This window comes from Ovis aries, chromosome 6, assembly GCF_016772045.2.
Source record: "Ovis aries strain OAR_USU_Benz2616 breed Rambouillet chromosome 6, ARS-UI_Ramb_v3.0, whole genome shotgun sequence".
NCBI lineage: Eukaryota > Metazoa > Chordata > Mammalia > Artiodactyla > Bovidae > Ovis > Ovis aries.
In genome coordinates, this window is record NC_056059.1 from 117,892,736 (window position 1) to 117,918,433 (window position 25,698).

General features: G+C 67.5%; 1 protein-coding gene across 8 annotated transcripts; it reads left to right on the forward strand.

Moving 5' to 3' along the window:
- The first annotated feature begins 227 nt into the window (after nt 1-227).
- On the forward strand, nt 228-23,981 carry CTBP1 (C-terminal binding protein 1). Of its 8 annotated transcripts, none has more exons than XM_027971335.3 (10): nt 228-449; nt 7,422-7,613; nt 8,765-8,919; nt 17,220-17,364; nt 18,645-18,851; nt 20,336-20,550; nt 21,447-21,577; nt 22,125-22,252; nt 22,793-22,910; nt 23,134-23,981. In XM_027971335.3, the coding sequence occupies exons 2-10, from the start codon at nt 7,607-7,609 to the stop codon at nt 23,318-23,320; spliced, it is 1,293 nt and encodes a 430-aa protein (XP_027827136.2). In that variant the 5' UTR covers nt 228-449; nt 7,422-7,606; the 3' UTR covers nt 23,321-23,981. The 8 variants fall into 8 exon arrangements, with proteins under 8 accessions (XP_027827136.2, XP_027827134.2, XP_027827135.2 ...); XM_060417710.1 differs by lacking the exon at nt 228-449 and adding an exon at nt 692-2,848; XM_027971337.3 differs by lacking the exon at nt 228-449 and adding an exon at nt 692-1,639.
- Nucleotides 23,982-25,698: the final 1,717 nt, after the last annotated feature.

Consider the following 25,698-nt stretch of genomic DNA (forward strand, 5'->3'; position numbering starts at 1 on the left):
GCACGCGGGAAGGTGCACGAGGGGCTCAGCGGGCTCCAGGCCGGGGGGCCGCGGCGAGAGCGCGCGCGGGGCCCGCGGGGCGCCCGGCAGGTGCGGCCGGCGGGGCGGGGCGGGGCGCCGGGCCCGGGGGGCGGGCGGGGCGGGCGGGCGCGGCCTGCAGCCGCCCGCGTGGTCTGCGCGGCGCCCGCTCCTGGAAACAGGAGGCCGCCGCGCCGGAAGCCCCGCCCGCGCGCGCGCCCTGTCCCCGCCCGGTGGAGCGGCTGCTGGCGCGGCGCGGCGGCTCGGCACGGCGGCGCCCGGGCGCAGGCAAGCGGGCGGAGCGGCGGACGGCGCCCAGGCCGCGCCACGCGCCGGGCTCGCGGCGGAGCGCGCCGGACTGGTCGGGGCCCGCGGCCGCCCGCACCTTTCCATGGGCAGCTCGCACTTGCTCAACAAGGGCCTGCCGCTCGGTAAGGCCGCGCGCGCGCATTTCCGGCCGCGGGGGCGGGGCGGGGCGGGGCCGCGGGGGCGGGCGGGGCGGGCGCGGGCGCCGGCTTTGTGTGCGAGTGCGCGTGCGCGCCGGCGTCCGCGCGCCGGGGGCCGGGGCCGCGGGGGGCGCCGTGCGCATGCGCGGGCTGCTGCGTGCGCGCCGGCGCCCGGGGGGCGGGGCCGGGGTCAGGGCCGCGGGGGCCGCCGCGCGCGTGCGCGGGCTGCTGTGCGCGAGTGCGCGTGCGCCGCCGCCCCGCCCGCCCGCCCGCCCGCGCAGGTGACACAAAGGGGTGCGGGGCCCTGAGGACCGTGGCGGCCGGGACTCCGCGCCCGAGGCGGGGGCCCTGCCGGCCTGTCCGCCCTGCGGTCCCGGCTGGCGGGGCTCCTGCCGGCGGGGCCCCGCAGGGAGGCCGGGCGCGCCGGCGGCCCCGAGTCCTCTGGGGCTGGGCCTTCCGGGGCTTTGCGCCCCCGTGCACTGCGGCCCCGCTGTGGAAACGTCTGACGGGGCGCGGCGGCGGGGGTGACACCCGGCCCGGGCCCGTGTCCGCCCGAGCGGCCGGACGGTTGTGGCCGCGTCCGTCTCACCCCGTCCCCTCCTTGCTCTGTCAAGTGTGGGGAGCAGGCGCACTCCGTGCCCGGGCGGCGCCCCGAGCCTGCGGCCGGGGGCGGCCCGCGGTGGGGCTTTGCTGGCCGCCGCGCGCCGCCGCCGTCGGGCCGGGCCGTGTCCACCTGTCACTGCCCCCGAGCAGGCCCAGCTCCCCCGGCCGGGCCCCCCTCGCGCTGGGGGCGCGTCCGGGCCCCGGGCTCCGAGGTCTGTGGACGCAGGAGCGGCCGTGGGTCCGGGCGGGGCTCCCTCTGGCCGGTGCCTGCCTGCCGCGGAGGGTCCCCCCCCACCCCCGGCCCTGGGCTTGCCGGGAGGGCGGCCTGTGGCGGGCAGCCTCCTTTCCGGTGATGCTCTTCTCTGTGGTTGGTTAGGACAGGCTCGCTGTTGGGGCGTGCGATGGGATTGGTTTTCTTCCGAGCCCGCCCCGAGGAGTGATACCACCCCTCCCGTTTGTCTGGATGACTGGACAGTTGGGTCGCACATGAGGGGTCCAGAGTGGGGTCTGCAGGTCTTACCCCGCGGGGGCACCTTCTCCCTCTCCAGGATCCCCCCACCCAAGTCTCAAATGTATGTACGCAGAGGCAGACAGACACTCAGGAGAAAGCTCGTCTCCAGCAGTGTGGACGGGCGGGTGCCCTGTGGGTTAGCGTCTCCTGTCCATTCTTGCACGGGGCGGCATCCCTGAGCCTCTGGACGAGTGGCCGCAGCAGGCAAGAGCGCAGGCCTGGCGCTCAGGGAGCCCAGGCTGAGCCCCTGCCTGGTGCATGGTCGTGGCCTTGTGCTCTCTGCGCTGTGGCTGTAGAGGGGCTGGAGCGTTAGAAGTGGGGCCACGTGACGGAGCGGGTGCCACCTGTCAGGTGGAGGGGCAGGGCGGGGGATGGGGAGGGTGCTAGGCCCTGGAGGTAGGGGGCAAGGCTCAGGACCGGGGTCCCTGTGCAGACTGTCCCTCCGGAAGGCAGGAGGGTGGCGTGCAGGGCCGCGGTTTGTTTCACAGTGAACCTGCCCCTCTCTGTCACTTGATTTGGGTGAAGTTTTCCTGGGACTCTTGAGCATCACGAAGGTAGCAGGGCATGTGCACACAGGTGGGCGTGAGTGAAGACGGTGGCAGAGATGAATTCGAGTGGCGAGGGGTCTTCGTGACACATACGTGCCTCGCGTCACGGCTTTTATCTAGCACGTGTGCGGGGCGCCTTTTGGTTTCTGAGGAGCTGAGGACACTGCGCTGTGAGGCTGACTCTTGGTGGGTGGGCCTGCTGCGGGTGCTCTGAAGCCCTGTGTGCCTGGGGGAGCCCCCTGGCCTTGCCTCCAGGGGCTCAGCATCCACCACAGCCAGACCCGCCCTGTCAGTGTGGCCAGAACCCTGCTCAGACGGCTGTGCTGGGGGCAGGGGTGAGCTGGAGAAGGCGTGGCTGCTGCCGGCTCTTCCGACAGAGTGACACGGGGGTGGGCGGGGGGCCTTGGTGTGTCAGCTGTGACTCGTGGTCAGCCAAAGGGCACATCCTGACCGATGGGCCGGCTTTGCAGAGGAGGATGGGAAGGTACCAGGGGCAGTGACGCATGCGCTTCCTGCTGATGAGGCGTGTGCAAGGGACTGCGGTGACCAGGGGGCCGCAGTGTGCAGGCCGGAAGCCTGGTGGAGCGTGGGGGCCGTGGGGCCGGGGAGATGGCTGGAGGGCTGGACGTGGGGTCAGGGACCCTGTTCGTGGCTGCAGAGTTTGGAACTTGAGTTTGAGGCGGCAGTTCTGGGGCTGGAGCGGAAGCAGAGGCTGTTCGGAGGTGAGCTCTGGGAGTGTCCGCTTTGCGATGCTCCGTAGCCCTGCACCAGGCGGCATGAGCCAGTGCGTGCCCCTGAGCCAGCGCTGCGGGTGCGCTGAGGCCTAGGCCTGGGCTCTCAGGAACCCGGGGCGTTCTGCAGATGCAGGGATGTGCTGTGACCAGTCTGGGGGCTCAGCGACTCTGGTGACCCTGGAGTCTGCCAGCCACAGCCCCGGTCTCTCCTGGAGCAGCCGCACCCTGGGGAGCTGTGCCCGAGGGTACAGCCCAGGCGCGGTGGCTGGGGGGTCGCGGGGCCGCGCGCCCGGTGTGTGGCACAGGCGGGAGTGAGCGCGAGACGGTGCAGAGTGTCTGTCCCCCACGCAGCTCCCTGCTGCCGGCAGCGCCCCTCAGCGCGGCTGTCAAGTCACAGCCCGTGTCCCCAGCCGCCCCCTCTGATCCCTTCCATCCCCACTTGCTGCTATGTGGTGTCGCTCCAGGGCGCCATCTGCCTGTCCTGGGGTCTGGGAGGGGTGTTGACGCGGGTGCCTGCTGGGCCTTCGCCAGTGCCCTCCATCCTGGTGGGCCCGAACTAGGCAGCGGCTGGCGTCGACGTCCACCTTGGCCCTGCAGGTCCAGTCATCGCTCTCTCCCAGCATTTGCCTGGGAGCCGGGGGAGCTCAGGGCTGTGTCCAGCTCTCAGAGGGGCTTCCTCTCTCACCGGCCGCTGCGTCCCCCTCACTGTGCCGCTGGATGCAGGCGTGCACGCTGGGCACTGCCCCCCGTGACTGGCTCCTGATTCCCGTGGCCACTCTGCCCATGAAGCCTGTCCTCTGCCGTGGGGCCAGCGTGGTTCCTGTGTCAGGCTGGCCATCAGAAGTCCCTGCCTCCCCATGTGCTCACCGAGTGCCCCCAGAAGCCCAGCCTGGCGGAGCTTGTGTCCTGGTCTCAGGACCCCAAAGGTCGACTGGCACCCATGTCCATCCCTGAGCAAAACCAGAGAGGGCAGGAGGGGACCAGGGAGGCTGGTGGGGGGTGAGACTGGGAGGAAAAGGAGAGTGAAGTCTAGTGGGGAGGCTGCAGCCCAGCAGGTGCAGCCCCTCCCCCTCCAGCAAGTGTGGCCCTCCCCCCAAAGCATGTGCTGCCCCACCGAGCAGGTGCAGCCCCCCAGCAGGTGCAGCCCCGCCCCCTCCAGCAGGTGTGGCCCTCCCCCAGCAGGCGTGCCTGTCTCCATGCCTCTCCTCCCACCCCCGGCACACCTACCCCGAGCGCCCACAGCACCTCCGTGGGGTCAGCAGCTGCAGGGAGGGAGGGGAGGGGGCCGGGCCCCTCTGCCCAGGGCCCCCTCTGCCCAGAGCCCTGGGTCTGGAGCTGACCGGGATGGCGTGTGGTACCTGGGAACCTGGGGCTGTCAGGAGGTGACCCATCTGCTCCTCGCAGCCCTGCCACTGAGGGGACGGAGCCTCTGCCCTGGCAGGTGCCCTGACTGTCAGCCACCTGCCTCCAAGATGGGCCCTCCCCACGGTCACTGGAGTCACCCAGGGGCAGGGAGATCCCCATCGCTTCTGTCCCCAGAGCTGCTTTGAAAGCCAGCTGTGCGTCAGCTCCAGACAGGGCCCAGTTTCTGGACAGGGTGAGGGGAGGTGTGTCTGCAGTCTGCAGGGTGAGGGCCCTCTGGCTGCGACCCCTTCCCCTCTGTCACTCCCACCCCTGCTCCCCTGGGGGGAGGAGTGCAGACCCCCATGTGTCCCCTGAGACGGATGGCTCGTCCAGTCAGGGTGGGGTCGGGGGCCCGGCAGGACAGCCCTGCACCCACAGGGGGCATGGGACGTGTCTGGGTGCCACCACAGGGCCATGCCTGCTGGCCACGGGCCTCGGTCCCTGCGGGCGTCCTCCACCCTCCTTAAAGGGGCGCCATTTGCCTGGAAGCCGGGAGGCGCCCGTGCAGGGCAGGGGTGGCGCGGGGCCCTGAGGCTAACTGTTGGTCCGCCCTGGGCGTGACCGCGACCCCCCAGGTTGTCCCTGCAGCCCCGAGTCAGGCTCTGCTGTGGGTGTGCTGAGCAGTGAGGTCACTTACGGGCTGCTGCGTGCCTGTTTCTAGAAGCCAGGCGGGGCTTAGCATTTTCACCCCACGAGTGTGCCCAGCGCTAGCCTGGAAGTTTCTCGACCATGGTCTTGCGTTACCTCCAGCACGACTGGACAGTCGAATGCCCAGGTCGTGGCCGCTGGACCCTGCCGTCCTGCCCACAGGGCCCTGGGACTGGCGCAGAGCAGACTCATGGGGTCCATCCGCCGTGCCCGCCAGAGGGCGCCTCCAGTCTGTGTGTTGGTCTACCCGGGCCCTCCACCTGTCCAGACTGGCACTGGAGCCCCCAGGCCCACAGAGGGTGGGCACCCCCTGCCCCGTGGGGAGGGACGTGCCGGTCCCTGGCTGCTCGGCACGGCAGAGCTTCCTTTTGAGGCCCTTTTCACAGCGGGTGGCCCGGCGGTGGGCACAAGAGCCCAGGGTCCCAGCTGCCATACCAGGGCCGGAAGGGCGTGGCATGGGGCCTCGCTTGAGGGGCGGAGCCCAGCCCTAGGCGGGCAGGGCGCTGGTGCCTGGGGGCCCGTGAGTGACCGCGTAGGCCCGTCGGGCGCCCCCCACCCGCTTCCTGTGTCTCTGGGGTTTAGGGAGGAGGTTGGGGGAAGCCTCCTGCCGGAAGGCCGGCTGTAGCTCCTCCGGAGCCCCATCACCTGCGTGCGCAGGTCTCCGGGGGCCGCACAGAGGCTAGCCCCGCTTGGCCGTGCAGAGGTGGCCGCTGTGGCTTGCCCCCTGCTGCCCCTGCAGTCGGGGCTGTCTGAGTGCCCTCTCCTGGCCCTGCCCGTCGGGGCACAGGGGTGGGCCAGGGGGCCATTGCACTCGGCAGAACACCCCCCACCCCTGGTTGTGATACGTTGTTGGGCATGAAGCTGGGGCCCCAAGGCAGCTCTGCTGAGCCAGGGAGACCCCAAGGGGGGCCAGCATCCCTGGCGGCTGGCTCGCCACCTGGCCGGGCATCTCCCGCCCGTCAATGTCCCCGAGCGCCTTCTGAGAGGCTGAGGCCTGGGGGCTGGCAGTGAGGTTGCTGCGGTTCGGTGGGGTGACGTCCTGTCCCGGGGCCGTGTCTGCGGTGTTGGGGGGATACTTGCTGTCTGACGGCTAGTGGAGGATGGTTTTCACGGAGTGAAGTTCAGGCAGAGGAGCGTCGCTGTTGGCACCATGGAAACGTCGGTTTCCCGCATTCTGTGGTTCAGAGAGGAGCACCGCTGCTCTGTATGAAGGGAACCCAGTGTGTGTCTGAGGCTCCGGTAGCGCAGCCCTGGGGCACCGAAGTCCTTTCACGACGGGGCTGCCATCCACGCTGTGGGGACTGGGGCCCACGGCGTCGTGACCCCCGCTCATGGGCATGTGGAAGGTGGCAAGCAGAACCCAGATGCCAGGGGGCTTCAACCCTCAGGCCGCGCGGGAGCTGGCGATGGGATTGGCTCGGGTGCGGGCCGCCCGCCGAGTGGTGGGCCCGGGGAGAAGCAGCCTGCTGGTGGAGGGGCTGTTGGAAGGGGGCCGCCTCTGCCCTGCGTTCCGGCTTTATGGCCTGAGCCTGGTCCGCTGGCCAGGACTTCTTGGGAGGAGCCGGATCAGGAAGGATTCGGGCAACCCAAGGTGTGGGTCGTGGCTGGGTTGTCCTGCCCTCAGGAGGGCTGTGCGCAGATGGGAGTTGGGGCAGGGGGCCTCTGGACGTCACTGTCCGCGGGTCCCAGGAGTCTGTGGGGCTGGCGTCCTGCAGCCCGACACAGCTGTGCAGCCCAGGGTAGGGTGAGAAGGAGGCCTGCTTGGCGCTCTCTGTGGACACAGGCCCTTTCCCTGGCAGCCGCTTTGAGGGGGACAGGGCGCCTGGGCCTTGGGAGGCCCCTGCCCCGTAGCAGGCGCCCATGGTCTGCCCCGTGCTGGGGTGGCCTCACCCCAAGATGGTGAACCGGGCGCGCGGGGTGGGGGCTGGGCGGTCTGTGCTCACCCCCAGCCCCTGACCCTCAGCCCACATCCCTGATGGCGTGTGACCCGCGTGAGGGCCCCGTCACGGCCCAGCCACTGTCCAGGGTCGTCCTTCCCCCTGGAGCTGTCTGGGGAAGACCACCTCTAAATCTAGCCCCGGCCGCAGGATGCTGCCCAGGGGGGCCAGTGCGTGCACTGGCCTGGGGAGCCCCCGCTTCCAGGCCTGCAAAGGGGTGTCCAGGTTGGGGTCTGCATTCCGGGGGCCTCTCCCCAGCAGCCTCCACGGAAGCCCAGTCTGTTTGCCCCATCCCAGGCTCAGGAAGCGATGGGCCCCACAGACGTGTTCCCTGGGCCGTCCACCCTCCACCTCTCCCAGCTCACGCACAGGGTGACGTCTGGGGGGTCCCGGGCGTGTGGGTACGACCTTTGGGGTGAGCCTCTTGCCTCTGAGTCGTGGCCGTGGCCTGGCCGGTCACCCCCACACCAGGTCCCGCCCGGTGACCGTGGGTCGAGGACGCGGGAAGCCGGGCTCAGGAGTCCGGTCGGCCCTTGGTGGCGTTTAACGTGTCTCTTGTGTTTGATTTTTAGTCAGACTTTGACCCCGCGCGGGCTTCGGTGGTCGCTGTGGACGGGCGCCTGGGAGCTTTGGTTCACGACAGTTAAAGACGTGGGGCGAGGACGCAGTGACAGGCCGCGGTTCTGCCGGGGGCTCTGAAGACGGCCGCTTTGGACAGTCGAATTCATGGTCGCGGGAGCCGCGCCCATACTGAGCGATGGCAGGTTGGTTTGGGCTCGGGAACGCGAGGCTGCCCGAGGAGGAGAGCCGCCCGGTCCCCGAGCGTGTGGGGTCAGGCCAGGGACGCCCCAGGGGCCCTCACCTTGGCCCTGGGCTTTGCTTCTGGAAAGGGTCCCGGGGGAGGTGCCGGCCAGGCTGCAGGAGGTAGCAGGCTTCTCTGGACCTCCCTGCAGACTCACCGTGGCCGGGGGTCACTGCTGCCCCGGCGCTGCCAGTTGGTGTCCTCTGTCGGGGCCCCCGTCCGTGCCCCCCTGGTTGGTATCTGTGAGGGCCCCGGTCTGTGTGCCCCGCCGGCTGGTTCACTCAAGGCTCCATGAGCGTCTTCTGGCTAAGAGGCCCCTGGACCCGAGGGCGTAGTTCTCAGGGCTGCGTGGGTCGAGGTTTGCGAAGTTGAAGCTGAACGCAGCCGTGGGTGGGCGTGTGCCACGCCGATGTGGGTGCTGTTCCCGAGTGAGACGCTCTGTTCTTGCGGGGGGTGGTGGGGGGCTGGAGAGACCAGGGCGGCAGTGACTGTGTCCCCCGCGGACGGAGGGGCCTGGCGCTCTGCTGGAGGCCCAGGGCCGGGTCCGATGCAGGCCGTGGAAGCGGCCGCCTCGCGTGTCTGCTCGCCCTCCTGTGTGCACCTGGGCCTCGGGAGGGAGGAGGGAGTTTCTGACAGCCCTTCCGGCTCTCATTTCCGGAGGTGAGGGGCTCAGGCTGCCTTCCCGCGTCTTAACGCCCTGCTGCCTTTGCTGTTCCCTGCTAATCAGACGTGCGGGCAGAGGTTGTTCCGGCTGTAGCCGGCTGGGTTGGGTTCAGGGCAGCAAAGCTGCAGCCTGGTCCGAGAGAGAAACGTGAGGCACGCCCGTGAGCCCCCATGTTCCGGCCTGCATGTCTGACGCCAGCTGCAGTGCAGAGGACCTGGGGCTCTGTGTCCCCAAGGCCCTGATTTGTGGAGCGGCGTCACTGCCGCCAGTGGTCCCTCAGGTAGCAGTGAGCTGTACCGACCGCCCCTGGCTTTTTTTAGTTTATTTTTGACAAAGATCCCGGTGGCTGGACGCACAGAGCTGGAAGTCCTCGGGTGGGCTGCGCGAGGTCCGCGGCGGGTGGGCTGAGGCCCCGGCAGGGAGCTGAGCGTCTGGGCCTGTCGTTGCAGGCGTCCGACCCCCGATCATGAACGGGCCCATGCACCCCCGGCCCCTGGTGGCGCTGCTGGACGGCCGGGACTGCACGGTGGAGATGCCCATCCTGAAGGACGTGGCGACCGTGGCCTTCTGTGACGCGCAGTCCACCCAGGAGATCCACGAGAAGGTACGCTGGCGGGCGGGGAACAGCTGCCTCCTGGCCTGCCGGGGGGCATGGGGGCGTCTCTGTTGTAACCAGGTCTTCCCCAGAAAGTGGCACCTCAGACTCAGCTGCGGTGGACGGTGCTGGCAGGGGGCAGGCGATGCCCCCGCCCGGCCCACACTGATGACAGCGGAGGCGGTTGCTGGGGTGCCCCGATGCCCCGATCCTGTGCCGTGTGACTGCAGCTCTCACGACTCGAGTCCCGGAAGCTCCAGGCTCCGCGGGACGGGAGTACATTAATCTGGTTTCTGTCTAACAGCCAGCTAGACTTCAGACCACCTTTTCCTGAGTCAGGTGAGGAAGCTGGATGAAAGTTTATAAAACCTCGGCACTTTGGAGAGCCCGCAGTGTTGGGAGAGGCCCAGACGCTGCAGGGTGAACTTAGGCGGTGGCCAGGCCACGCCTGCCGGCCTGGCACACCTGTTGGGCTGGCAGCAGCGGCTGAGAGGCGGGGCGGCTTTGGCACCTTGTGAGCCGGTGAGCATGGCGCCCCTCCGGACCCCGGCGCTGGGCTGGGCCAGACCCGCCCTCACGTGTCCACATCTGGCCTGGACCGCCCACAGCCTTGAACGCTGGTGATCGAGGCCCCCGCCCTGTGCCTGGGAGGCTAGCAGGAGGGAGGGGACGGTTCTCTGTGGGGAGAGGCTGTCAGCCTGGGCCCCAAGTCATCGTGCAGGACACGGCTAGTGCACCGCCCAGCGCGCAGACGAAGACAACCGGGCCTCGGGCGGGGAGAAGTGAGTGAGGGCGTCCCCGTGGCTCAGATAGGAAGGGACCGCCTGAACGCGGGAGGCCCGGGCCCGATCCCTGGGCCAGGAAGAGCCCCGGAGAAGGGCATGGCAGCCCACTCCAGCGTTCCTGCCTGGAGAGTCCCGTGGGCAGAGGAGCCTGCGAGGCCACAGTCCCTGGGGGCGCAGAGTCAGACACGACTGAGCGACTGACACTCCACTTTCACTTTCTCGGCTTCCCAGATGGCATTAGTGGTGAAGAATCCGCCTGCCAGTGCAGGAGGCATTAAGAGACACGGGTTTAATCCCTGGGTCAGGAAGAGCCCCGGAGAAGGGCATAGCAGCCCACTCCAGTGTTCCTGCCTGGAGAGTCCCGTGGGCAGAGGAGCCTGCGGGGCCACAGTCCGTGGGGGCGCAGAGTCAGACACGACAGTGAATTAAAACTAAACAAACCTGAGTGGAAGAGAGACAGTTGACAGGGGCCCCACGAGGCCAGTGGGCGGCTGCTGCCACAGCCACGATGTGGAAACCAGCCTGAGAATCCAGGAGGAGCCGAGAGCACAGGAGGGGCCAGGAGCACAGGAGGTGTCGGGAAGGTCTGGAGCGAAGCAGCCGCGCTGGCGAGAGAGCGCGGGGCATTCGCCGGCCGCGTGGGTGGCCGACGGTGGGAAGGCAGCGGCCCGGGCAGAGGCTCCAGGTGGGGGCCTGAGGCAGGAGCCAGCCTCCTGCAGGAGCCTCAGGGACCCAGGGCGGTGACGGGCCAGGAGCAGAGCCGACGGAGGGGGCGGAGCCCGGTGCTGACGGGGGCACGGACTGCAGGTGAGAGAAGCATCGCGGCCCCCGGGCCCCAGGGGGTTGGGCCCCCGAGCCGAGCAGGCCCGGGCTGCCCGCCTGGCGAGCCCCCGGCCAGTGTTTCTCCTCGAGAAGCAAGCCCCATGGCCACCCTGACCTGCCTGAGAGCCCCCGGCGGCTTCGTGCCTCGTGGCTGGAACCAGACGGAGCCCAGCCACCCTCGGCCCGGGACCTAGGCCCGCGGCGTCTGCGCGGCCAGCAGAAGGAAGAGCGCGCCGGGCTCTGGCCTTGGCCGGCAGGGGCGGCCAATCATCACCCTGGCCCGTCTCCGTGACCAGGAGGCCGAGGTGCCGGGTTCATGTGCTGACGGGAGGGCGTTTCTCTGTGGCGACAGCAGTCCTGCGTGGAGGCGGCGGCTCCTCTGATAGAACGTGACCCGTAGGCAGCTTCCTGTGAGTCTTACGCTGTTTCAAACTGAAAAGATCCGTTTAGAAAGACCAGTAGAGGTAAGAGAGAGAGTACAGGGAAAGCTTTCAAGAATCAGGAGCAGGTCTTCCCTGGTGGTTCAGTGGCGAAGAGCTGCCTGCCAGTGCGAGGACACAGGCTCAGCCCCTGGTTCGGGAAGGTTCCACGCGCCACACCTGGAGAGCAGCCTCTCTGCTGCCACCAGAGAAGGCCCCCACGCGGCACCAGAGACCCAGCACAGCCAAAACTGGACCACCCGATTAAAAAAAATTTTAAAATTTTAAGCAATATTAAAACAAGTTTTGCCAACGAATTGGAAAACTAAGATAAAACGTGTCTTCTAAAATTGTAAGTTATCAAAACTATTTCAGCCAGTTACTATAAAACCCAAATAAGCTACTCAGTAGGCCCCTGGGCAGGGGCAGGGCCCTTGGCTTTGCAGCAAGCTCTGCCCACCCCCAACCCCTCCAGGCAGGCGGCAGCCCCCCCAGCCGGCCCTCTACGTCCTGAAACCCATGGGAGTCACACCAAGGCCCCGCCTGTCAGAGAAGAGGCAGAAGTGTCGGGGAACAGAACCTTCTGCTCCAGACAGAAGAGACGTTAGGGCCGTGTGACCGCTGTTCTCAGGCCGGAGGGCTGCCTGACTGTACACCGCGCAGGACGCAGCAAGAAAGGAGTCCCAGGAGGGCTAGAGGAGCTCTTGGAAACTAAATGCAGGAGCGAAAAATTTAAGTTTTAGCAGGAAGCTTGGAAGACATAGTCCTGGGAAGCCCAGAGGGAAGGTGGAAGCGACGAGGAGCGTGGAGAGACACAGGCTCCCCGGGGTGCCGGACCCCAGTGCAGCCGCCCGCGGGGGCTCCCGCTTCCACCCCCACGTTGAGCCAGGGCTGCTCGGGTGACCCAGTCCTACCAGGGGGCTGTGCAGCCTGAGCGCAGGGCTGTGTCTCCTCTCTGCCAGCCTGGGTGGCACAACGGCGCCGAGTCCGTCTGCCAACAGAGGAGCCGCACAAGACGCTGGTCTCACGCCGGGGTTGGGAAGATCCCCTGGAGAAAGGCGTGGCTATCCACTCCAGTACTCCTGTCTGGGAGATCCCGTGGACAGAGGAGCCTGGCGAGCTACAGTCCAGGGGCGGCAAAGAGTTGAGCACAGCCCAGAGGCAGCCAGGTGTGACAGCTGGAGCCTGGGCAGCCACCCAGACCTTGAGGGGAAGCTACACGGAGCTTGGGGACAGCGGGGCAGCAAGACAGAAGTCCAGCACCCCGATGGCTGTGGAGCTGATGGGGTCCCTAGACCACCTGGCTGCAGGCACTGGGGAAACACCAGCTCGTCTTCATAGCTGGTTGGATATTGGACATTTTCACCACAACGTGAGAGAAACCTCAGAGCTGAAAGGAGGCTCCCGTGTTCCCACCACGAGCCCAGGACAAGTGGCAGGGGCCCTGGGAGGCCCTGGTTCAGGGTTCACACTTCACCAGCGCCAGGGTGGGGAACAGGAATCAAAGTGGCCCCAGGTGGGTGCACCACCCCTGGGAGAAGGGTCTCAGCTGGGATTGCTCCCTGCCCCCAGCACGCAGACCCTGAGGGGGCGTCTCGCCCCTTGGCCGCTCCCTCTGAAGCTCTTGGAGGAAAGTCAGGCCCCTACAAGGTGGAGGTGGCCGTGGAAGAGGGAAACCTGGGGTCCTGTCGAGGGCCGGGCCAGCTGGGAAGGACCGGCACACTCAGGGAAGGGTCACGGGGCTCCAACGGGGACCTGTTCAGCGGAGTCCCAGCAGGGACGTGCCGAGGCCGGGTGAGACAGACGTAAAGCGCAGGGGGACTCAGAGCAAGTTGTGCCAGTGGGGGCCTGCTCAGGGGACCTGAGGGACACTGGTCAGCGCCCTGTGCACGCACCCCCCCCCGGGAGTGAGGAGCGTCCGCAGGGGCTGTCCCCCTCCCTCGCCCCCGACAAACCAGGCGCGGCAGCTCTGCAGGTCCTGTGTGGGAAGGAGGGGCCGTCTGGCTGTGAGGCAGCCCAGCGGTCTCCCCACGGAACAGATCCCATCGAACAGGGAAGAGGCGGGGGATGGAGGGATATCTGCAGTGCGCGCACCAGCTGGGGGTTGGCAGCACACAGACCCCTCAGCGGGCAGGAACAGCAGTCCCCGCGGGGAGAGAACGAGGGCGGGGCGTGGACCCGGCCCAGCAGCCTGCAGGAGTGGATGGCCCGGCCCCACCCTGGGGGCTCACAGACACCCGGGGAGCCGGGCCCCCACGTGCCCGTCTGGCGCTGCTCCCGCAGGCCCCTGAGACTCCCGGGGCAGCCGGGCCCCCGCGTGCCCGTCTGGCGGTGCTCCCGCGGGCCCCTGAGACTCCTGGGGCAGCCGGGCCCCCGCGTGCCCGTCTGGCGGTGCTCCCGCGGGCCCCTGAGACTCCCGGGGCAGCCGGGCCCCTGCGTGCCCGTCTGGCGGTGCTCCCGCAGGCCCCTGAGACTCCCGGGGCAGCCGGGCCCCTGCGTGCCTGTCTGGCGGTGCTCCCGCAGGCCCCCGAGAATCTGGGCTGCAGTCTTCCGCCCACCGCCCTTCCACCTGGGCCGTCATCCGGAAGCCCCTGGGGCCATCTGGGAATGTCAGCCCTGGGCCTCGCTGAGGGTGTGTGCACGCGCGCGTGCATTTATCTGTGTGCAGGTGTCCGTGTGTGTGTGCACGTGTGCGTGTTCCTGCATGTGTCTGCGTGTGTGCGTGTGCATATGTGCTTCTGTGTGCAGGTGTCCGTGTGTGTGTGTGCGTCTGTATACACGTGTGTGCGTGTGTGTTTTGTGTGCAGGTGTCCGTGTGTGTGTGTGTGTGCAGGTGTGTGCACGCATGCATGTCTGTGTGTGTGTGTGTGCGAGATGCTGGGAGGGGAGCCTCGAGGTGAGGAGGTGCCCAGCCCCCCAGCCACGCCCTGGCCCACCCCTGGGCTGGTGCCTGGCGGGCACCCCTCAGGCCCCGCTGTTCCCAGTGCCTTGCCAGGCAGGCCGTTAGCCCTGTGGATTTGAGAGCATTGAGTCGGTGGCAAGCTGGTCACACAGCAGGTGGAGTTTGGTGGGAGTGGACCCTGGGAGGTTGATGGCATACTGGGGGTGTTGCGGCCACTTTGCAACCAGGAAAAGGGTCACGAGGAACCAACAGGAGTGGGGCCCAGGGCCTGGGCGTGGTGCAGTGGCCCTGCGGTGGGCTCACCCTGAGGTTGATGTACCGCAGGACTGCCCTGGGAGGCGTCCGGGCTCCCCTCTGAGAACGCTGCACCTAGTACCGGTCCCAGGGATGCTCGGTAGAAAAAGGACCAGGCGTGGAAAAAGGGATTTACCCAGAACCGTATGTGTGTGAGCCACACCAGAAGTTCAGATCAGTTCAGTTCAGTCACGTCTGACTCGTGACCCCATGGACTGCAGCATGCCAGGCCTCCCTGTCCATTGCCAACTCCTGGAGTTTACTTAGACTCATGTCCGTTGAGTCGGTGATGCCATCCAACCATCTCATCCTCTGATGTCCCCTTCTCCTGCCTTCAGTCTTTCCCAGCATCAGGGTCTTTTCCAACGAGTCAGCTCTTCTCATCAGGTGATCAAAGTATTGGAATTTCAGCTTCAGCATCAGTCCTTCCAATGAATATTCAGGACTGATCTCCTTTAGGATGGACTGGTTGGATCTCCTTGCAGTCCAAGGGACTCTCAAGAGTCTCTTCCAACACCACGGTTCAAAAGCATCAATTCTTTGGCACTCAGCTTTCTTTATAGTCCAGCTCTCACATCCATACATGACCACTGGAAAAACCATAGCCTTGACTAGACAGACCTTTGTCAGCAAACTAATGTCTCTGCTTTTTAATATGCTGTCTAAAGTTAAAGCTAAAATCATGGTGCCCACTGGCGTGCGCCTCACATGAGGTTGGAATCGCCAGGTGTTGGGTGGGTAGTGCCGATGGGCAGATGTGCGTGGGGTGGTAGCAGCAGGGCCGGAGCCTGAAAAGGTTTGTGGGGAGCTGCCCGCTCACCTCAGGAAGACCAGCAGACACACTGGGAGCCGCACGGTCTCCCAGGTTTAGAACCTTCCAGACGGCCCTGGGCCACACCTGCTGCCTCGCGGCCCAGGACGCTCGAGGACCCCTTCCCATCCCACCCGCCTCAGCCGCCCCCGGACACACACCCCCCTCACCCCGCCGTCCAGGCCAGACCAGGCTCCACGCGGGGCCTCCCCTCCCGATGCTGGCAGCCACGTGTCCGCCTCTGGTTCCAGCGCCGGCCCGCGCACCCACAGTGGGCGCTGACCTCTGCCCACACGCAGCCCGCCCCCAGCCTTGGGGGCCTCCTCACAGCCCCGGCCACACGGCGCGGGGTGGCCGGAGGGGCCTTCCCAGGGACCTGCTGGCTGAGCCTCCTGCCCCACCACCCAACCCGCCCCAGCCATGTGCCCTGGCCTGTGCCCCTGCCCACCCACGTGCCCCCGTAATCCCTCTGCCTCTGATGCCCGCCCACTGCCTCACGCCGCCCTCACCAGGCCTGCGTCTGACCCCTTCCTAGGAGGCCGGGGCGGCTGTCAGGACTCGGCATGGTCCCGCAGGCCCACTTGTGTGCCCGGGGCTGGGATCCCTGGGTCCTCTGAGCAGGGAGGGCCCGAGCCAGGCTGTCCGCACCTGTAGGACCAGGCCCCAGGCCTCTGCCGTGCTGACGGCCGTTTCTGCCTTGGACCTTTCTCCCCTGTGCTGTGTCCTCCGGGCCCCCTCGGCCAGGAGGACGAGAAGGAAGACCGCACCAGGCTCAAGGAAGCTGCATTCTGGGGGCCCTGTGTCTGGCTCCATTGGAGGCCCCGTGATCATAGGAGAGATGAGCCCGGGGCCGTTGGTCGTCTGACAGGCTGCCGGCTCCTGCCCAGGGTCCCCTCTCAGCGCCCACACCCTGCACTCGCTGCGTCTGCTGCAGGCCGGCCGCTGCCTCGGCCCCTTGCGGCCCTGGGAGTCCAGCAGCCTCCACCCTCCCAGGGACCCCGGGTCAGCACGGGGTGCTCCGTCCAGAGAGGAGAGGGTGGCCGACAGGTCCCGTGGGCACCCCATGGCCTCTGAGACATCGCGAATTGTACCGGCCCATTAGCAGGGGATAAACTGGGTCCCCAGCTGTGGCCGGGCTTCCATGGGCTCCCTGTGGCCTCTGAGATGTGGATTGTACCAGCCCGTTAGGGAGGGATGAACCGGGTCCCCAGCTGCAGCAGGTCCTGGAGTCTGTGATGCATTGGGTCCAGGTGGCCCAGTTCTGGGGCCCCGCCCTCGGGTCCAGAGAGAGACCTGGTAGGTCCCTGGCTGTTCAGAGCACATCTGGAGCGGACCCTCCTTCCTGGCCCTGGGCTGTGGCCCCTCACCCCCAGCCAGGCACGTCCCGCTGGTGGCCGGTGCTGGCAGCACGTTGGGTTCAGCCAGCGGTGGGGTGGGTGGGGCTGTGCACGCATGCAGGTAGGGGCTTTGCTGGGGCGCAGCGCGAGCAGACCCCTCGGGTGGGGAGGACTGTGCGCCATGCTCTTGGGAGACCCTGGCAGCTATCTGCTGATGTGGGCCTCACCTGGGGCAGCCCTGCTGAGACATGCACACCCTGTCCCCGCAGGCATCCTGAGCCCCCGTGGGGAGGGTGATGTCCCAGCCACGCTCCGCGGGGTAGAGGCCGAGCTGGCAGGCCCCCCGCAGGGTCTGCACTGGCCAGGCCAGCCTCTTGGCTGAGCGCACATAAAACCTGTGCCCGCACTCGACGCCCCTCCAGTGCGGGGCCAGGGGAGGCCACCCCCAAGGTCCGTGGTGCCCAGGACAGAGGCCTCAGGCTGCAGCCGCTCCCCAACCCTTCCTGGGGGAGCGGCCCGCTCAGTGACGGTGAGGGGTGACCACGTCTGCCCCTCCCGGTGTGAAAGGGTGCCGTGTGCCCTGCCCCGCGGCAGCTCCTCTTCTGGGAGCGGGTCGTGCATGGCGGCATGGCTCCCCCCCGCCATCGCTGGTTCTGGGGGTCTCAGGTCCTCCCAGTGCCCTTGTTTTCCATCTGTTGGGGCGTCCAGTGCCCAGGGAGAGGGCAGCCCCCTCCCCACCTCCCTGTGTCAGTCAGGCGAGCCCCGTCCTCTGTCGACCCGGCAGGTGTCCTTGGCGTGTCTGCTGGGTCGCCGTCACCCTCGGGTCACAGCAGGTGCTCGTGCGGGGACCGGGCGGCCTCCCACCCAGACAGCCTGCTGTGCCCACGGGGGCGCAGGCTGCTCGGGGCAGCGCCAGTCAGCACGCTGCCCTCGCTGCAGGTCCTGAACGAGGCCGTGGGCGCGCTGATGTACCACACCATCACGCTGACCAGGGAGGACCTGGAGAAGTTCAAGGCTCTGCGAATAATCGTGCGCATCGGCAGCGGCTTCGACAACATTGACATCAAGTCGGCTGGGGACCTAGGTAGGCCGCTCGGGGCCCTACCCCGCAGCCCTGCCTGTCGCCCTGGGCACGGCCTCGCTGCTTTCAGTCCGCCGCGCGGAGGGGGCCTGGGGGCCAGGGTCCACGCGGCTCTCCGCATGTGGGCCCCGCGCCAGCTCCCCTCGGGCAGGCGTGGGCTGGCGGCACCATCCCTCAGGAGGCCTGGGCCTCCGGCAGCGCACCCACCCTCCTGCGGAACCCCCCCAGGACCCAGGCAGGGGCCTCATCCAGGGGCGGCCAGCAGGCCTGGGCCGGGGTTCTCACAGCCCTGTTCACTAGAGGGGCCAGGAAGGAAGTTTCTGCTGTGAGTCAGGACACCTGGGAGTGCGTACACGCTGGTGTGCCTATGGGGATGTGCGTGTGCTCGTGTGCCCGCACGCTCGAGCACACGTGTGTGCCTCGCACCTGCGAACAGACTTCCTCGGGCTCTGTTGGGAAGTTCCTGCCTGCAGTGCTGCTCGGCCGCGGCCTCTCGGTCCCCTTTGAGTTGGTCACCGCCTTGCGGGAGGCTGGGACTCACTCAGCCACGGCACCTGGTCCCTGACAGCTCAGAACTGCAGAAAGAGTCGCTTGCACCGGCAGCAGCCATGCGTCTCGGTCCACCCTGCCTGTGCCCGCTGAGCTCTGTCCCCCCAGTGCCCACCCCCCATCTCCCATCTCCACGGAACGCCCACCTCCCCATCTTCCGTCCCCCCAGCATCCACCCACCCCCTGCCCCGTCTCCCGTCCCCCCGGCGCCTACCCCGCCCTCTCCTGTCCCCACACAGCATCCACCCCACTGCCGCCCGGCAGGCTGGGTGCTTTCTGAGCTGGCGTGTCCCTGGGCCTCGTGCCTGCTGACGGAGGTGGTCCTCTGCCTTTCGATTTCACCAGCTGGGGCTGCATCCTTCTTGCAGGGATGTCTGAAGTCCTGCAGGGCCTGGTCTCTGTTGGGCGCCGCCTTCTTTCCGAGTCTGATGGGGACTCCAGCTCCTCCTGCTCAGTTTTCCGTGCACCACGTGCCCCCCCCCAACCACCCCGCCCCCGCCCTCGTCCTCCCTTATGCTGAGGGGCAGCGGGGGGAGGAGCAGGGGAGGCTGCTGCTTGGGGAAGAGTGGCCTGGCTGAGACCCATTCCAGGAGGGTCCAGTGGCTGGGGGTCCAGGGCAGGGGCAGGTAACCTGCCTTGATCTTCGGCCTTCAGGCCAGGACGTGTCCCTGGGCCTGTCCCAGGTGACACCCGAGACCATCCCAGTGACCGCCCCGCGTGCCTTGCATCTCCAGGAATTGCCGTCTGCAACGTGCCGGCCGCGTCCGTGGAGGAGACCGCCGACTCCACCGTGTGCCACATTCTCAACCTGTACCGCAGGACCGCGTGGCTGCACCAGGCGCTGCGGGAGGGCACACGCGTCCAGAGCGTCGAGCAGATCCGGGAGGTGGCCTCCGGGGCCGCCAGGATCCGCGGCGAGACCCTGGGCGTCATCGGACTAGGTGCGCTGGCCTCTGCCTGCAGCCGCCTGTGGACGGAGAGGCCGGCCGGGCCGGGCTGTTGGCAGGTCCCCGGCCTGGGATGGCTGTCCAGCCACGGAGCAGCGCTGGGTGGCTGGGTCTCTTAGCTGCCCCAGGAGCAGCAGGCGGGGCCACACGCCCACCCAGGTGCTAAGTGCCCTCAGGAGCGGGGTCACATCTGCTCTGTGGCCGGGGTCATGCGTGGCCTGTGGGCGTCCATGCTCATGCCCGCTCAACCTGCTGAATGCTCAGGGCTGTGAGGTGGGGGCGAGGGGCCCGCCCTGAGTCCTGTCCGGGGTGGAGGGAGGCTGCTTGCTGCCCCCCTCGCTTGCTCTCGTGCCCTGCTGGCCAGCGCCCTGGGCCCAGGTAGCAGACCAGGGAGCAGAGGCGTGCTGGGGCAAGGCGAGTGGGTCGGGCCTCGGGGGCTGAGGAAGCGGGGGAGGGAGAGTGTAGGCGGAGCAGCCTGCCCTGCCTGGGGGCATCCCATCTGTGATCCCCAGGGTTCTCCACAGCAGAGGCCCCCGCTGTGCAGCCGTGGGGAGCTGCAGGGCAGAGACGCACCTGCGTTAGCTCAGGTCAGGACCACGGGCGTCTGAAGACGTGGGGACAGCCCACTCCTGATGTGACTTGCTGTCCTGCTGGACTGCTCACACAGACACTGGGCTGGTCAGAGCCCCATAGCTGTGCAAGCACCCTACACTCAGCAACGGGGCCCCTGTGCCCGGAACCAGCCAGAGTGAGGCCGGTGGGCCCTCTCGGTGTGGTGGAGGAGGAGGAAGGGGTGCAGGGTTATGTTCCTGGCGGGTGGGTTTGGGGCCACATCCCATCTAGGCAGTGCTGGTGCAGACATTGCTGGGTGGTCAGGCCCTGGAGGCCGCATCCTAACCGGCTCCTGGTTGTCCTTGGAGGCCGTCAGACCGGCCCTGGGGACCCCGGCCCTGGCTGGGTGCTCCAGCCCTCCCCGCGCCCCTCTAGGGACCCCCAGAGCCTGTGTGCCGGTTCCCTTGGCCTGAAAGCAGAGCGGTGGCCCCGGTGGCATGAGCTGAAGTGGGGATCTCGGTGCCTGTGCCGCTTGCAGAGCCCAGGGTTGCAGCTGGGGTGGCTCCACACTGAGGCGCTGCGTGCAGCTCCCAGGGACCCAAGACCCGTGCAGGGGCAGCTGCCGGACACACAGTTGCACTCTCCACATTTGTCCGTGAAAACGGAAGCCCTCTTTAGGCTTCCCTGGGTTTGAGGAGCCGGGTGCCGCAGTGCAGTGGCCGAGCGGGGGCTCCTGGCCTGCATCGCCCGCCCGCAGAGCCCGTGGCTGCTCCAGCCGCTTCGGCGCTGCCTGTGGCAGGTCCGCTGGACTGCTGGGTGCCTGTGCTCCCAGGGCCCCAGCCCTTCTCCCTGAAACCTCGTCTCCCACGCGCCCACTGCCTGGCCTCTGGGGTCAAGCGCATGGGGTGACGCCCGTTTCCCCCTAGGGCGTGTGGGGCAGGCGGTGGCACTGCGGGCCAAGGCTTTCGGCTTCAACGTGCTCTTCTACGACCCCTACCTGGCGGACGGCACAGAGCGAGCCCTGGGGCTGCAGCGGGTCAGCACGCTGCAGGACCTGCTCTTCCACAGCGACTGCGTGACCCTGCACTGCGGCCTCAACGAGCACAACCACCACCTCATCAACGACTTCACCGTCAAGCAGGTCTGCGCCCGCGGGCCCGCCGGGGGCGGGGCGGGGCGGGGCGGGGCCCGCCGGGGGCGGGGCGGGGCCCGGCGGGGCGGGGGGCGGGCCGAGCCGGGGGCGGGGCGGGGCGGGGCGGGGGGCGGGCCGAGCCGGGCCCCTCCTGGGTCCCGGGCCTTTCGAGTGACTGTGTGCGCACAGGCTTCTGTGTTGCGAGCGCGTGCAGTGCACACACCTGGGTGTGGGCAAGTTTGGATGGCAGTGGCCCTCCACGTGTGTGCACGTGGGTTGTATAGATGTGTGTGTGTCCATGTTTCTAGGCTTGTGTCTGTCCACACGTGTACACACACACGCACACATGGTTGGGCTTCCCTTGTGGCTCAGCTGGTAAAGAATCCGCCTGCAGTGCGGGAGACCTTGTCCCTGGGTTGGGAAGATCCCCTGGAGAAGGGAAAGGCTACCCACTCCAGTGTTCTGGTCTGGAGAATTCCATGGACTCTATAGTCCATGGGGTCGCAAAGAGTCAGACACGACCGAGCGACTGTCACGCACGTGCGGACACACGCACGCGTGGTTACATATGTTTCTGCGTGTGCACACGTGTGCGCGTGGGAGTGCCGGCACATTCTTGTGCGCACACGTGGAGCTGTGACTGTTGTCTGCCCCACGCCCCCAGCCCTGTGGAGGGGGAGGCCGGACACTGTTCCCACAGGCTGGGCTGGCCTCCAGGGGTCGGGGGGTTGGTCAGGCCGTGCCATCCGTGAGAACCAATGAGACCTGGACAGACAGGAGCCTACCAGGGAAGAGCCCTGCGGTGAAAGCGGGGTCACAGGCAGTGCCCCATCTCGGAGCAGGGGGAGCCTCCTCCACAGCACCAGTGAGGGGGCGTCTTCAGGCCCACTGTCTGTCCTTCCCAGATGAGGCAAGGGGCCTTCCTGGTGAACACGGCCCGGGGAGGCCTGGTCGACGAGAAGGCGCTGGCCCAGGCCCTGAAGGAGGGGCGGATCCGCGGCGCGGCCCTGGACGTGCACGAGTCAGAGCCCTTCAGGTGCCTCCCGCCGCTCCTGGGGCCCCCAGCGTGGGGCCCGCGTGGCTCCTGCGCTGCGCTAGCCTGGGCTGGCCTGGTTGGGGTGGGGCCATGCCCACACGCGGCCTCCTGGCCCTGTCTTTGGCCAGCCTGAGCTTGGCCTAGGGTAGACCTTCCTCCAGGGCCAAGCCAGGTCTCGGCGGGAGGGGAGCTCAGCTCTGCGGGCCAGGACAGCCCCAGGTCCTGCACTTGGGGGAGGGGGAGGGCTGAGACCAGGGCCCCCTGCCAAGTGTCCAAGGCCGCTGGCCCCCAGGTGGCTGTGTATAGATGCCCCGGCCGAGAGGCTGTCGGGCAGCAGGGCCTGGGGGGGGCGGTCCTCACCCGTGGAGCCTGCAGGGGTGTTCAGGGGCCCCAGGTCTGAGAGCTCAAATCACCTACAGGGGGCTGGGCGTGTCCCCAGTTGAGACCCTCCCCGCTGTGGTCAGGGAGGGGCTGGGCAGATCTGACAAGTGGGGGTGGGCTGTGGCCAGGGTCAGGCTCTGACCTTTAGCCTCTGACCTCTTTGCAGCTTTAGCCAGGGCCCCTTGAAGGACGCGCCCAACCTGATCTGCACCCCGCATGCGGCCTGGTACAGCGAGCAGGCCTCCATCGAGATGCGTGAGGAGGCGGCCAGGGAGATCCGGCGAGCCATCACAGGTAGGCGGGGCGGGGCTGCGTCCGTCTGCTGGCGGGGTGAGGGGGTGGGGGGCGTGGGAGTGGGGGGCCCAGGCTCCTGTGGGGGCCTTGGGGGCGGGGCACAGGTTGGGCGCGGCACAGGTTGGGCGCGGAAGGAGACAAGACCCAGCAGGGCCTGACGTTTCCACGCCGCAGACCCTGAACGCAGGGGTTCTTGGCTTCGTGTCTCTGACCCGCCTTCGCTGTCCTGGGGGTGTCAGCTCGTGTGTCTTTCTCCTAACCTTTGACGAAGTCTGTGTGCGAGCTTCCTGGGCGGGCCCATCAGCTCTGAAACCTCTGGTCTGAGCAGGCACCAGTGAGCTGAGGTCACCCGCCTGAGGCTGGGGGTCCCTGAGCTTCAAGGGGGACCCTGCCCAGACAGGCGCAGCCCGCTCTGCCTGAGGGTTGTGCGCCTGCGGGGGTGGCCCCTTCCCGATCAGAGCCTCACCGGGCCCTGGCGGCTTCCGGAGCAGGCCCCATCTTTTGCCCCCCCCCCGCCCCCGCCCCCCTCGCGCTTCTCAGGCCGGATCCCTGACAGCCTGAAAAACTGCGTCAACAAGGACCACCTGGCAGCCGCCACCCACTGGGCCAGCGTGGACCCCGCCGTGGTGCACCCCGAGCTCAATGGGGCCGCCTACAGGTAAGCGGGGCTCTGGGCCGGCCGTGTGCTCACCGGGCCCCCGAGGCCCTGGGCAGCTGGGGCACGCGCGCCCGAGCAGGCGGCAGCCTTCGGGGTGGTGGATGGGGCGCCGTCCTGGGTCTCGGCTGCACGGAGCGGGGCGGGACTGGACACTGGACGGGGCACCCGGCAGGCGGCCTTGGGACGGGGCGGCCCCGGGCTCATGCGCCGCCTCCTCCCCCAGCAGGTACCCCCCGGGCGTGGTGGGCGTGGCTCCCAGCGGCATCCCGGCCGCCGTGGAGGGCATCGTCCCCAGCGCGATGTCCCTGTCCCACGGCCTGCCCCCCGTCTCCCACCCTCCCCACGCTCCTTCTCCCGGCCAAACCGTCAAGCCCGAGGCGGATAGAGACCACGCGAGCGACCAGTTGTAGCCCGGGCGGAGCTCTGCAGCCGGGGCGCCGGCCGAGCCCTGGACGGGTGTGTGCAGGCACGGTGCCTGCGGTGGCGGAGGCGGGCCGGACGCCGGGGCTGAGCTGGCGCCGCTGCCCGCGTCGACGGTAGTTGCCCCGTCCCGAGGGCCGGCCGCGCCCCGCGCCCCGCGCCCCGCGCCCTCCGCGTCCTCGTTAAGCAGCAGAAGTTAGTAGTGCGCTCTCCCTGAACGTCCTCGTCTGTGTACAGCCTCCAAAACAGCGCAGGTGTGCGTGCTCGCTGTGGGCAGGAGGGCCTCCTGCGTGTGGAGCGCCCCGCTCGGGCGGCTGGCAGACTTCTCAGGACAGTGACCCTCCCATTTTCTTTCTACGCCACACAGCGCATTGTTTTTTCTACCTGCTTGTCTTATTTTTAGAATAATTTAGAAAAACAGAACCAAGGCTGTCTTTCCTAACTTTGGCATGAACCCCTTGTTTCCAACGAAGACGGCATCGCGAGGCAGCCGGGTGGGAGCGCCAGGCCTCCCTCCAGCCGCGGGTGCAGCGCCCGGCCCGCGGTGCCGTCCTGCTGATGTGGTAGGCTAGCAATATTTTGGTTAAAATCATGTTTGTGACCGTAACCATTTGTATGAATTATTTTAAAGAAATAAAAGTCCCAGAAAGAGCCAGCATGCCCAGCCTCTCTTTTAGCAGCTTTGTCTCACGGGCACACTGGCGAGGCCAGTCCTCTTCTTGGCCAGCGCTGGCGGCCTCGGAGCTGGCCGGGCAGCTCTGGGGGGTCCGTGCTGGGCTCCGCTTCCTCTGGCTTCCGGAGCTGCCCGCCCTTTGTGTCCTCGGCTGGAACCTGGGGGTCCTCACTGCTCTCTGCTCAGTGCTGCCCGCTTCCTCCTGGGGGTCCTGAGCCTTGGTGACCGCCACTGCTGGAGCGGAGGCTTAGGAGAACACTGAGAGACTTGGTACAGGCTTTAGAAAATGACGTTGGTAAAGCTGTACCCTTCAGATAAAGGAAGAGAATGAGACAGCTACAGCCAGGATCAGGACTCGAGGAGGTTGCCAAACAGTTCCCAGTGTCCATCAAATCACAGAGAATGTGATGAGGACTTGCTGGTGAGAGTCTAAGAGAGAATGCTGGCTAAACCAACACAAAGTAAAAGATCTGAATTGCTCTGTAACTTTCTAAGAAGTTAGACTTAAAAACCTTTCTCAAAGGAAATTACAAATGGCCTCAAACCTTAGTTCTAAAAAATACTTAAGCAGAAAAAACCCACTGATTTCCTATTGACTTGAGAGGACAAAAAGGAGGTGCACTTTCCAATCACGTTGAGATTAACTTTCCAAATCCTTAGAGGAAAAAAAGATAATCCAGCCTCGTCTGAAGGAGTGAGCCAAGTGGGGGACTGCTACCCTGTGAGCTCAGCTGGGGTGACTCATATGTCCTGAGCTAAGGTGGAGTGACTCCCACACAGTGACCCCGGGCGGGGTGAGCCCTACACCGTGAGCCCGGGTGGGGTGACTCTACACCATGAGCCCGGGTGGGGTGAGCCCTACACCGTGAGCCCGGGTGGGGTGACTCTACACCATGAGCCCGGGCGGGGTGAGCCCTACACCGTGAGCCCGGGCGGGATATAGACTGCTTATAGGGACCCGCCCCCAGGTCTCCCCCAGGAAGGGGGTGGGCCCTGTAGAGACCACCTGACCTCAGGACCCTCCATGGGTTGAAGGGTGACCGTGTGAGGTGGGTGCCTTTGCCCTCCGGCCCAGGCCTCTCTCCCCAGCTGTGGAGTGCCAGCTGCTGCCGGCCCGGTGGGGCCCTGGCCTGATGCTCTCAGGGTGGCTGCGCTGAACACAGGAGCTTGTTTCCACTATGCTGCCCCTCCGACTCCACTGAGGATGGTGTTGAGGGGAGGTCCCGAACCCCGAGTCCCCGTGGACTGAAGGGAGGTCCCGAAGGCTGCTGGCCTGGTCCACCCGCGTCCGTTCCCCAGGCCCGGTGGTCGCCCCCCACCCCGTGTCACCGCAGAGCTGAGACACGCGGTGCTGGAAGGCGGGTCCAGGGACTCCGCAGCACTTCTCGCGGCGACCAGGGCATCCTGTCTGTCAGCCCTGCCCTGGGCTCGCCTCTGTGGGCCTGGCCCAGCAGTGGAGCCAGACCCCTGGCGTGTGCACGGAGCTGGGTGCACGCGTGTCAGCGGGGGGCCCAATGACCGGGGCAGCAAGGCCTGTTTCCCGGAGCCGGCCCCTTGCCTGCCCACCCAGCCTCCAGCAAGCCCCACAGCCCCCGGATACCCCCGCCCCGTCTGCTCCCGCGGCCTCCGCTCCCAGGGAGCAGCTCGTGCCTGGACGTGGCCGTCAGCCCTCCTGGAGACTGCAGGGGTTGCTTG